Genomic DNA, 11,784 nt, shown 5'->3' on the forward strand with positions numbered 1-11,784 from the left:
GGTTGGGGGGAGCTGGGGAACCCCCCCACCCCCACCCGATGCGGTGGGGTCACAGATGGGGGAGTCCCGGCCAGAGGATCCCTGGGGACCCCCGTGGGCTGGATCCGCGGTGGGGAATCCCGTGGGCAGGGCAAGCAGAGAACCTCCGGGGTGGATCCACGGAGGGCCGGGGCAGGAGGTACGCTCCTGGGCCAGCAGGGAAGGGAAAGGGGAGGCCCGGGGAGGACCTCGACGGGGGCCAGGGAGTGTCCCGAGCGGGTGGGGAGGAGCTGGCGCCTGGAGCTGGGCCGGGTTCTCCTCCGTCTGTCCCGCTGCCAGCTCCCCTTTGGCAGCTCCCTCAGGTTCCCAGCCCCTTCGTGCCGGTGCCCAGGAAGCGCACGATCCCCCGGATTGCCTGCCAGCGTGCCGTCCCCTCTGCTCTGCCCAGCCCTCCTGCCTTCCCTGCCCGTGACTCCCCATGTGTCCTCGTGCTCTTCATCCCCCTTTCCTGCCCAGAAATGTCTTTAACTCCCGCTGTCGTTTCCCACCCGCGCAGACCAAGAAAGTCCCGAGGAGATGGTGACAGTGAAGCCCGAGAAGGGCGAAGGAGATGCCAGCAGTAACAGCAGCGCAGGCGGTGGGGAGGGCCAGGTGAGTGTGGGGAGGGAGGAACGGCCCCAAGCTGGCGGCCTCCTGGCTCCGCTCGCCCCGGGGAACTTGCTGTCCCCGTGGCAAAGTCCAGGGCCAAGCTGAGGTGTTTGTTTGACCCAGCCGAGCGTTACGCCGGCTCCTCTCCTCTGGGCAGAGGAAGAGAAGGGTGAGTGCGCGCCGGGGGATCGTCACGCTGCCAAACGCCCTGCCGGAGCACCGACCCGCGGCGCCCGTGGCTTCCCTTCCTCCCCCAGCTCTGCACCGTGCTCTCGAAAACACGACAGTTCCCCTGCTCCCAGTAAACACTACAGCCCTAACTGGCCCTTCTCCAGGTCGGGGTGCCCAGGAACGACTGTACTTCCCCAGAGTTGTTCTGCGGGGAGATTGGCCCGCTTTGGGGTGGAGGAGACTTCTCTCCTTCCCTTTTACATGCAGACTCCCTCCCCCTTCCTCCCTCCCAGAGGGTTTTTCCCTGTGGGTTCAGTCTGTCCCAGCCTGACAGTCCTGTGTCTGGCAGTTGTATTTTTCCGGCTGTGGGTGGGTTTTCTCAGGAAGGAGTGTTTATCTTTTCCAAGTACTCTCAAAACCTGCCCATCGGGCCGCCTCCCACTTCCTTAACTCCTCCTCTACTTCTCAGGAATCGCAGCCTTCCCCGCTGGCTCTGCTGGCAGCAACCTGCAGCAGGATCGAGTCTCCCAACGAGAACTCCAACAGCTCCCAGGGCCAGCAAGGTGGGAGCGGCGAGCTGGACCTGACAGCCGCCACCGCTCAGATCGCCCAGTCCGCCAACGGCTGGCAGATCATTTCCGCCGGCTCCAGCACGCCGACGGCCTCCAAGGAACAGGGCAGCAATGGCGGAGACGCCTCCAAAAGCCGTCCCATGAGCGCGGGGCAGTACGTGGTTACGACTGCTTCCAACCTGCAGAACCAGCAGGTGCTCACGGGCCTGCCAGGAGTTATCCCGAATATCCAGTACCAGGTCATTCCCCAATTCCAAACCATCGATGGGCAGCAGCTCCAGTTTGCCACCACCCCTGCCCAAGTCAACGTGCAGCAGGATGCCTCTGGTCAGCTCCAGATCATCCCCGGCACGAACCAGCAGATCATAACGAGCCGAGCGGGGACGAGTAACCTCATCGCCATGCCAAACCTGCTGCAGCAGGCCGTCCCCATCCAGGGTGTGGGCTTAGCCAACAACACCCTCTCAGGGCAAACCCAGTACGTGGCCAACGTCCCCGTGGCTCTGAACGGCAACATCACTTTGCTGCCCGTCAACAGCGTGGCTGCCAGCCTGGCTCCCACCTCTCAGACGGTCACGTTGAGCAGCTCCGGCTCTCCGGACAGCAGCTCCCAGCCAGCCACCTCGGGTGCTGGCATCCGGTCCCCCAACCCAGCCACGTCTCACGCTAGTTCTGGAGCCTTTTTTACCAACGCCAACAGCTACTCCACCACCACCACCACCAGTAACATGGGCATCATGAATTTTTCCACCAGCGCGACAGTGGGAACCAACGTCCAGGCGCAGACGCCCCAGAGGGTCAGCAGCGTCCAGAGCTCGGACTCTCTGCAGAGCCAAGTTTCTGGGGTGGCTTTGCAGCCGGGGCAGCAGAAAGAGGGGGATCAGAGTCAGCAATCGCAGCAGCAGCAGCAGATCCTGATCCAGCCTCAGTTAGTCCAAGGAGGGCAGACAATCCAAACCCTCCAGACCACCCCACTCTCTGGCCAGACCTTTGCCACTCAAGCCATCTCCCAAGACGCCTTGCAGAACCTGCAGCTCCAAGCTGTCCCTAACTCCGGGCCCATCATCATCCGAACGCCCACGGTGGGTCCCAACGGGCAGGTGAGCTGGCAGACCATCCAGCTCCAAAACCTTCAGGTTCAAAACCCCCAGGCCCAGACAATCACCTTGGCCCCCATGCAGGGAGTCTCGCTGGGGCAGACGGGCAGCACCAGCACCACGCTCACCCCCATCGCCTCCCTCCCCAGTGGCACTGTCACGGTCAACGCTGCCCAGCTCTCCTCCATGCCAGGCCTCCAGACTATTAACCTCAGTGCCTTGGGAGCGTCTGGGATCCAGGTGCATCAGCTGCAAGGGCTGCCGCTGGCCATAGCAAACACTGCGGGTAAGTTGTTTTGTCTTGGTTCCTTTCTGTAGCCGGGCGGAGGAAATCAAAGGCCAAACGGTGGTGCCTGGCTGCAGGCAGCCAGCTTCATGCGCTGTCTGGACTCTGCGGGGTTCAGGGCACTGGCAGAGCCGTGCCAGGGCTAGAGCTAGGGGTGGTTGATGCCAAACCGAGTTGGCAAGCGGGCTGGCGCTTACGCTGGCCCTGGGAAGGAAGTATTAAGCCTCTGTTGATTGCCAGAAGACACTGAAACTCATTTTGGGGAGTTTGTGATTGAATTAACTCTCTTGGGCAGCTGATTGCTTGAAAAGAAACGGAAGAGATGCCTGTGAATGGGGAAGGAGGGAGACGTGTCGGGGGGAGAAGGGGGACGTTATGTGCGGCGCTACGGGTGAAGCGTGGTTTTGTGCGAGGCCACCATCCTGCCCCGACGGCCACCCGGGGGTCTTGGGTCAGGGTTGGGGAGTGGAGCTGAGTCCAGCTCAGTTCCAGGAGCCCACAGAAAGAGTCATAGCCTTATAAAACTCAGGAATAACTGAAATCCCCCCTGCCGTCCCCCTAGAAAACAAACAAACAAAAAGCCTTGGGGAATTTCCTTGCAGGGGCGGAAGAACGGGCTCTTTAAGTGTATATTTAGCCTAAAGTTGGGTGCTGCTGTGGGACGCTGTGATCTCATCCTGTCCAAGACGGGCCCGCGTTCACGGCTGGCGCAAAGCTCCCTGCTCAGATCCCCCTGGGTCAGCCCCGTGGTCTCCCAAAAACTCCCACTGGGCGGGGGGGGGAGTGAGGACACAGGGTATGAGCTTGAGGCTGCTCAGCTTCCCCTTGGAAACGCCGTGCCTGCCTGTACGAGGGGGCCGTAAGCTCCTGCCGCGGAAGAAATTGGTGCCGAAAAGGAGCTCTGCTTGCTTTTCCAGTATTTTTAAATTTTTTTTTTTTTTTTTTTTTTTTTTGGTTCTGGCTCCAGCTAAAAATGCAGTTGCTAGATTTAGTCACAGCTGAGAGGCAGCAAAAAATGTTGCTCAATCCGACTCGTGCTTCCTTCTCGCGAGAGGAGGCGGTTGCTCTCCCGGAGTTGTTTTGCAGCAGTATTTTGGGCTGTTGCTACAGCAGCTTGGCTTGCAGGCGTCCGCGGGTTTATTACAGACCGCGCCACAGTCGGGATTAGCCTGATCCTTGGATTTCCCCAAGCGGAGAGACCCGCTTGTGCTAGAGGACGCTCGGTTTTGCACCCGGGGGGGGAGCTCTCCCTGCAGCCTGGCGGGGACACTTGCGTCGAGCCGTGCTTGTTTTGAAGGTGCCGGAGAAACGCATGGGCAACTCCTAGTTCCTGTATTTGTGCCTGGCTCTGCCCTCGGAGGTGGGGCAGGGAGGAACGCTCCAGAGACCACCCATCCAACACGCTCACACTGGGGAGCCACCGCCTCCTCCTCCTCCTCCTCCTCCTCCTCTTTTTTTTTTTTTTTTTTTTTTTTTTTTAGCTCAGCAGCATGTTTAGCTCTTGATCCGCAGTGACAAATTCACCCTCCCGACGCTGGCGGCCGCACCCAGAACACCCGAGGGCCTCGCTCTTCCTTAGCTCGCAGGATGTGACGTGCAGGCGACGCTTTGATGTTGTTACGTTTGAAAAACCAGAGCAGGGTTCAGGTTTCAAAGGGCTTGTGGGGACCCACTGAGACACACACACCCCCCTGCTTGATGGGACCCTAAGTCAGGCTCCTAGGATGAGATCGCAGAGGCTGCGGCGGGGTCGGAAAGCTTCCCGGCACTGATCGGTTCACACAATCTGCGTGGTTTAACTCCAGGCTGGAGGAGTTTTTCTCTGGCTGGGTCCATCAGACGTGGCGATGAGTCCGTTTGTCTCCTGCCACCTGCAAACAGCCCCTCTCTGGTGGGTGCTGAGCCCCCTCCCCGGACCTGCACTGGGTGCGTCGTCTCCACAGCCTTGTAGAGCTGAACCATCCTCTGCCGCACTGGGGGGCTGTGAATGCGGATCCCTCCCGATCCCAGCTGTCTGATGGCAATTTAAGGGAGCAAATGTCCAAATTGGTGAATGTTTCCCATGAGGAGCCTCCCCTTTGGCTGCCGGTGGCTCTGCGAGCACACACCACGTGTGCTGGAACTTTCTGCGCTCGCTCTCTGCTCGAGGCTAAGAGTTGGGAGGGTTTTTTGTAGCAGCAAAAGCTCCTCCGTTTCCGAGGGAAGCAAATGGAAAATAAAAACCCAGGTTTGCTTGGGAGAGGAGACTGGCAGGGGGGGTTCCCAGCCCCTTGGGTTTTGCCACGTGTTACGGTGTGGTGGGGAGAAGGGGGATGCGTGGCGAGGGGTTTCGGTAGCTGAGTACCACTTCCTGCAAATCTGCCGTAGCTGAGCTGCTTCGAAGAGCTCAGCTCAGCTTCCTGCGGGGCTGACAGCCGCTCTGCTGTCCTGGCTCGGCTGCTGCCAGGCTATGGGAAGCTCCTGTCTCCTCTCCTGAATCCCGCACCGGTCCGTGGGCAGGGGGACTCCTCTGGGCTGTGGCTTTCAGCCCTTCGTGAGGGCTGGGGGGTGGGTCGCTGATGAGATTTCTGCTTTTTGCTTTCCTTTCTGCAAAGCGAGGAGGGGAAAGATCTTCCCGGAGAAAATGACACCTGAAAAGGTCTTTAAAAATCAGATTTTTTATTTTTTTTTATTTATTTTTTTTTTTGCTCCTGGGCGTGAGGCAGAGCCCGGCGCTCTGTGCAAATGTAACTCAGCCTGTGTTTGTATTAATGAGGTGGTTTGCAAGGCTGCCTCCTCCTCCTCGGCGTCAGATGAGTCGTTGTAGAATTAGCCCCGGTGGCAAAAACATGAGAAGGTCTGTGACCGTAGTGGGCTGGTATGTGGGCAAACAGGCCTTGCAGCTGGCTCCGCTGCGAGGGGAAGGCAGCCACGGAGCCGGGGAGGGGGATTTCCTTGGTTGGCATTGCCCCAAAAACCCGTGCGTGGGCTTGGGTGCCACCGCTGCCCACTCCAGTGGACAGTAGGACTGCCTCCGGGATGAAGGAAAGAGGGTTTGGGTGTTTTTCTGTGGGTGTAGCTGTGCAAGGGTGAGTGTTGCAACACTCGGGCCGCCTCGGTGGGGTCCTCGCCCCAGAGAGCGGTGTCACCCCAATGTCACCCCAGGGCTGGCCTGCTCGGGGAGGGGACGTCCTGCACGAGGCCCCTTCATGCGGAGGCTTTGTGGCAAGTGGGGTGGGGGCGATTTTGAGAAATTTGCAATGTCGGGGTTTCTCTTCCCCTTTTGAACCAAGCTTTAGGGAGGGAGGAGGGGGACTTTTTTTTAGCTCCGTGTCCGTATAGTTTTGCCAGCAAAGTGGCTCTGCCCCACGGACCTGTCCCTGGCAGAGTCCGGCTGCTCAGTGCTCCGTGCCTCAGAGATAAAGAGCCCTGCCTGGCTGAGGTATGCGCTGGGTAAACAGGCGTCTGCCGGTGGCTTCCCATTAAGTCAGCGCTGGAGTTAAAACCCCTCATCCGAGGCCCTTGTTTTGTGCAAAACAGCTGAGTGCTAAAGGATGTTTTATTCCAGGGGAGGATGGAGCTGGGAGGACGCAGGGGGCACTGGTGGGACTGGGGAGATGTGCCAGCACCCAGCCGTGACCCTGCCCGGGGGTGTTTTGCCGGGACGAGCTCCCTTTTGGGGGTTCCGTCTGTCATTTGGACAGAGTCTTATGGTCGAATCCAGCGGTGGGACGTAGCAAGGACATCCTTCTGAAAGAACAAACAAACAAAAAAAAGCCTTCGTGGGGGAAGTAACCCTTTGAAATCTGTTTACCAAATGCATCCCAAGCTCTCTGCTGCGACTTTGTTCTTACAGGGCTCTTCCCAGCCGTCGGGGCACTGACACAAAGACCTGATTGTGTCCTATTTTCTGTTTTTAAGGGAAGCTTTGTAGCAGGGCCTTGATGAGACATCCACATGGCATCGTCTGTGGAGGGGAGGGGAAAATCAGAATCAATCTCGGGCCAGCAAGCCCCGACAGGATCTCTCCTTAACGTGCTGCAATTGTTTGTTTCATTACGCCCATGACATCACGTCAGAAAATAATTATATTGTGAAATTTCCTTCTCTAAACTCTAGCTGGGCTGGACTTTAAATACCCTCCTGGCTTCCTTGGCTGACCTCTCTCCTTGCCATAATAAAGAGGCTTGGTTTACTGAAGAAATTACACAAATCCCGAGAGATCCCGGGGTCTGCTTGGGAAAAGGGAGTGATCCTGCCTGTGTTATTGCAGCGCAGCTTCGTCTTGGCAAAGTTGTGCCCCGCACAAAGTTGCCGTGGGTCTGGGGTTCTTATGGGGCAGCCCTGCTCCTCCTCCTTCTCCTCCTCTTCCTCGAGGCCTGGGCTCGGCCGCCCAGGAATGGGAGCCGCGCTGGTCAGACTGGTTGGGTGCTGAGCACCCCGTGACTCCTCACGGAAGAGTTTCCTCGCCCGGCTCCGGACCGTCTCGCCGGGCCCTAATCTTCCCCTTCCTTTTATCTGTGCCAACCTCAGCCCCGCTGCCTCCTCGCTGAGGAGCGTGGTCTTTATCGCCCCTTTGCAGGAGCTGGATCCCGGGCCGCAGGAGTAGGGGTAGTTTCAGCGTGGCTCCTCTCCAGAGCGCTGGCTCTCAGGGCGCTGGCTGCCCCTTCGGAGAGGCTCGTGCCGTCTAGCTGTCTCCCCATCCCAGCGCAGGACGTCTAGGTTAGGTGCTGTGAGCGATGCGGGTACAAATTTCCCATCTCTGGAGAGGGACGTGATTAAAAACGGGATCTTTGAGGCTTGGAAAGAGCATCCGCCCTTGACTGCGGTGGACAAGAGGAATACAGAGGTTCAGGTGCGGTGAGAAATGCCTGCGGGGATTTCCCTGTCTCCTGGGTGCGCTTTCGGTGGTCACGGGGATCGCCCTTCCCTGTCTCAGGTCTCAGCTGGGCATATTCTTCCTCCTGTGCTCCTCACGCATCATCAGGGACTTCTCTTTTTAACTAACCTGATTTCTTTTTTGGCGTGGCTTGGTAGGACCTGCCTATGCTACGGGGTGAAGGTGCCCTGGCTGCCCGAGCTGCCGGTTGCTGGTGGTTTACCCTGGCAGGGCCACCCCAGTGAAGGCTTTGGCAGGACTAGAGGCTTCATCCCAGTTTTGCGGCAATCCAGACTGGAATTAAAAGGGCAAAGGAGATCTGCGTTTCAGTTTGCAGCGCGACAAAGGTATTTAGCAGGTCCGGGGGGTTGGGGGGTGGTGGTCAGGGATCTTGCAAATTGGATGAGGTGAATTCCTAGCTCACCTCCGCGTCTTCCAAATTGGACGAGGTGAATTCCTAGCTCACCTCCGCGTCCGCCCGCACGTCACGGGGCCGGGCAGACACAGCTCCCGCTCCCCTTGCAACCCACCTCGCTCTTGACCCGACATCTCCGTCCCTATTTATTTCTTCTCCAAAGGAAGTGTAATTTATTGTGACGCACCAAAACCTCCAACAATTAAAGGATATCACCGAACTTGCAGTGTGGCTTTTCAAGTCATTAAACTCCAGATTAAAACACAATTACTCAGTGTGCTGTAGCCCGACTTCAAAACGGCACCATCTCACGCAACCGGGCACCGTGTGTTCCCCGCTCCGCTGTCCATAACTCCGAAGAATTATTAAGCGAGAGCTTGGCTAATTTACATGAATGACTTCCTACTGCAGATTAACTCATTTTGCAAATTAGTGAGGAAATCAAACGAGATAAAAATCAAGGGGACTGCATTACAAAACCTACTTTGTTCCTTTGTGTAGCAAGTGCAGCTTAATTGTCTTTGATCCCTCTGGAGGTAGAGCTTGGTGATGTGTTTTGGGGAGAGCGGGGAGCATCAGCGAGGCAACCCAGGCTTTTACACTCTGCCCAAAAAAAATCAAAAAAGAGGAGGAGGAAACGAGGAGAGCTCGAGTTGTGAGCTAGAAAGGTTTGATTTTGGGGGTTTGTGCTTTTTTTTTTTTTTTTTTTTCAAGCTCGTGCCTGCCGTCTGTCATCCACCAGGAGTGGAGATGTGCCGAGAGATGTGGGGAACCCCGGGGGCTGTGCGGGGAACCCCAGGGGCTGCGTGCCACTGGATTTCGCTGCCCTTTCTTTTAGCCTTAAAACTTCCTCTTGCCCCTTTTTGTTGCGTCTGGAAGCTGCCATCGGTTTGCCGTGCGTGCCCCGCTCTGCGTGGTGATGACTTACCCCCCTCTTCCTCTCCTGCTTCTGCAGCGTTGCAGCTGCCAGCGTTGCAGAGTTTGCAAGAAACTGGGTTGGCTTTTTTTTAGTTGTTTTTTTTCTTTTTTTTTTTTTTTCCCTAAAAATGAACATCGAGTCTGTTTCCCCTCTCCTAAGGTCAGCTGGGGTGGATCTAAAAATGCTCCTCTCTTCTATCCACAGGGCATTTCTCACCTCGTTTTAGTTTGCTAAATAAAACGACTAAACCGAAGCGATTTCCCCCCCACCACCATGAGTAGTTAGAAGACAAGAAACACCTTGTCTTGAGAGAAGTCACAAGCCAAGACTTGGGTGCTTTGCTCTTTCTTTTTTTAATATGAGACCAGCAAACAACTACCCCTCTTCTCCGGGGGTCTCGGAGGTCAGTACCCCCCTCCCATGCTGATGGAGCAGGGGCTCCTTGCGGCAAAGACAGGTTGGGTCCAGGAGCCAGGCGCAGCAAAGCGGGATCAGCTCCTGTCCCCCGTCATCTGTCTTCGCAAGCAAGTCCCTCCCAGGGTTTTCCAAGGATTAAACCCCCTCCTTGCTCTGCTATTAATATATTTTTTTCAGGGTTTCAATGACCTGAGCGTGGACCAGGGGCTTGGCAGCCTTCGTGAAAGCTTTGGTCTTAAAAGTAATCTATATTAGTGGAGATAATAAACGTAAATTATCCAGCTGGTTTCTCTCCGCCAAGCTTTCTCCTGAAACTGCAATATTCTGGAGACTTCGGCGCGTCCTGATATGTGAAGAATGAAGCATGTACGTACAAGATCTGTCTTCTCTTGCCGTAATTTATTTATACCTTAATTAGATGCGAGCCATAGATTACCAGAAGGAGGATTTGGGTTTTTTCCCCTCCATATGACATGCCAACAGACTATAAAACGCTGCATAGGCTTTTGCATGTTTGAAGATTGAAGCCATTCCAAGACATCAGGGCTGGATTCTCCCCCTCCCAAGCGTATTTTGGGGAGAGCGCGTGTGTCTTCTCCTTCCTTTTTACAACAGTTCTCCCCGGATGGCACATATGCGACAGGGAAATCTCTAATCTGTCGCTGTAACGCAAGCTGTCGTCGTTGGCTTATAAAGCTTAAAAGGAAGAAAAAAAACCCCAAAACCTTTCCCGGTTCCCTCCATGCTGGTTTTAGACTGTAAACATATGTTGCAAGAGCTGGAGGGGGGACTGAAAAGGTCTTGTCCTAAAATTGCTAAATTTTGTGGGGAGTGCAGGAACATTGCTGATGAGGTACAGGAGGGCCCAGCCAACATTTCCAAGCAGGGCTTAAAATTGTGTCCCCTTTGCGGGGGGGGACGAACAATTTCCCTCCTCCTGCCCAGTGTCGTTGTTGAACAGCCGGACCTGGTCGCTGTCACTCGATGGCCAACAATATTCCTCTCCACCTTGGTGTCCTGGTGTGAGGGCAAACACAACCGTCGCCATTGCGGTTATTAATGCTACCACCGCGCCGGAGCGCCGTCCTGGGACTGCCGTAAGACGGACGACATCCCGGCTTCTGCTTAGATGGCGGCGTGTGCCTTGTCCGACGTAAGCGTGCCTCCGTCCGTGACGTAAGTAGAGACGGGGCAAATGGATGAGTCAGGGTTCGTTTCCTTGATTGCAACCCTTCCCTCATGGTTGTTGCTTTGATGCTCTGGGTGTCTCAGTCCTCGATGGCAAAGGGCTTGCCCAGCGCTGCCCTCTCCCAGGAAATCCGGACGCCTGTGGATTTGTGGGGGCAGAGCAGCCAGCCCTAATTTCAAGTGTCTCTGTTTGCGTCCTCCTGCCTGGGAGAGCGGAGCTCCTGTGGATGCCGCTGCGGCCTGGAGGGGTGAAATCAGAGCTGTTCCTCTCGCTGGATGAAGCCCAGACACGGAGCATGGCCCCGTCTGAGCACGTAAATCCCCCACTGGCCACGCAGATCATTGGCAATGCCACCGCAGAGCTGTCGGGCATCACAGCTCTGAGCTGGCCGGTGCCCCGAGTAGCCAGGCATCTATTTCTGGTGGCTTTTGTCCTTTTCCTGAGCGTGGGCCCGTGCCCCGGCTCCTCCGCTGAGCTTTGCCAGGGCACCACTGACACCTGCTGGTAACAGCAAAGCCGTGGGGCCCGGGGAAGCTGCCCGCTGCCAGAAACTCTTCGTCATTCTCCCCTCGCTGTCTCTGGGTTGTGAAACTCCCTCCCGGCTGCGGGAAGAGAGCCCAGCGTGCAGCTAATGGACGTTTCGGGCCGGCGTAAGTCTGAAGTTCATCCTTCTTCAGCGCCAGCACCTCTCCTGCGGATGCTTGGTGTGCTGCCTCCTGCCTAGAAGCTGTTACATGGAGAACAGGGTTTTTAAAGCAAATTTCACCGCTTTGCTGAAGGTACCTGTCCCAGCAGGCTTCTCAAAAGGCTGTTCTGGTCTCCACCGGTGGCAGCATCTCAGTCCCTGTGCCATCATGAAGGTGGCCTTCATTCCTGCAGCCCCATCGTGACGCAGCTCTGGAAGACACCGGCAGCAGGACTGTGGGCTGTTTTTTGGGAACGCCAGCTTTGGAAACCGCAGCTTTGTGATGTTTGTGCTTCCCATTTAAGAAGCAGCTTCCAGGAACTGGGAAGAGGAGATGGAATGAATGAACCAGCATCCTCCAGGGCACCACAATCTCCCTCTCATCCCAATGTTCCCATCAGCCAGGGCTGGCTGTCACGGTCCTTCCCGTTAACTCATCCTCGCTGGAGCCAGCTGGGCAGCTGCTGATAAACAGCATCAGGAAAACCCTCAGATGGGTGTTTTGGGGAAGACTGCCCCCAACACAGCCTCATTTCCCAGCAGTGGGA

At 56.5% G+C, this 11,784-nt stretch overlaps 1 protein-coding gene across 1 annotated transcript in view; it reads left to right on the forward strand.

The window, feature by feature from the left end:
• Window positions 1-6: 6 nt before the first annotated feature.
• SP1 (Sp1 transcription factor) overlaps window positions 7-11,784 on the forward strand; it is a gene marked incomplete at its 3' end in the record, with an annotated part of 14,126 nt that continues 2,348 nt past the window's right edge. The window contains exons 1-3 of the mRNA XM_009637169.2: window positions 7-178; window positions 536-630; window positions 1,268-2,753. Of these exons, the coding sequence (XP_009635464.1) occupies window positions 556-630; window positions 1,268-2,753 (1,561 nt within the window). The remainder of the gene's footprint in view (window positions 179-535; window positions 631-1,267; window positions 2,754-11,784) is intronic.

Source organism: Egretta garzetta, unplaced genomic scaffold (genome assembly GCF_000687185.1).
Source record: "Egretta garzetta isolate BGI_Z169 unplaced genomic scaffold, ASM68718v1 scaffold1114, whole genome shotgun sequence".
Taxonomy (NCBI): domain Eukaryota; kingdom Metazoa; phylum Chordata; class Aves; order Pelecaniformes; family Ardeidae; genus Egretta; species Egretta garzetta.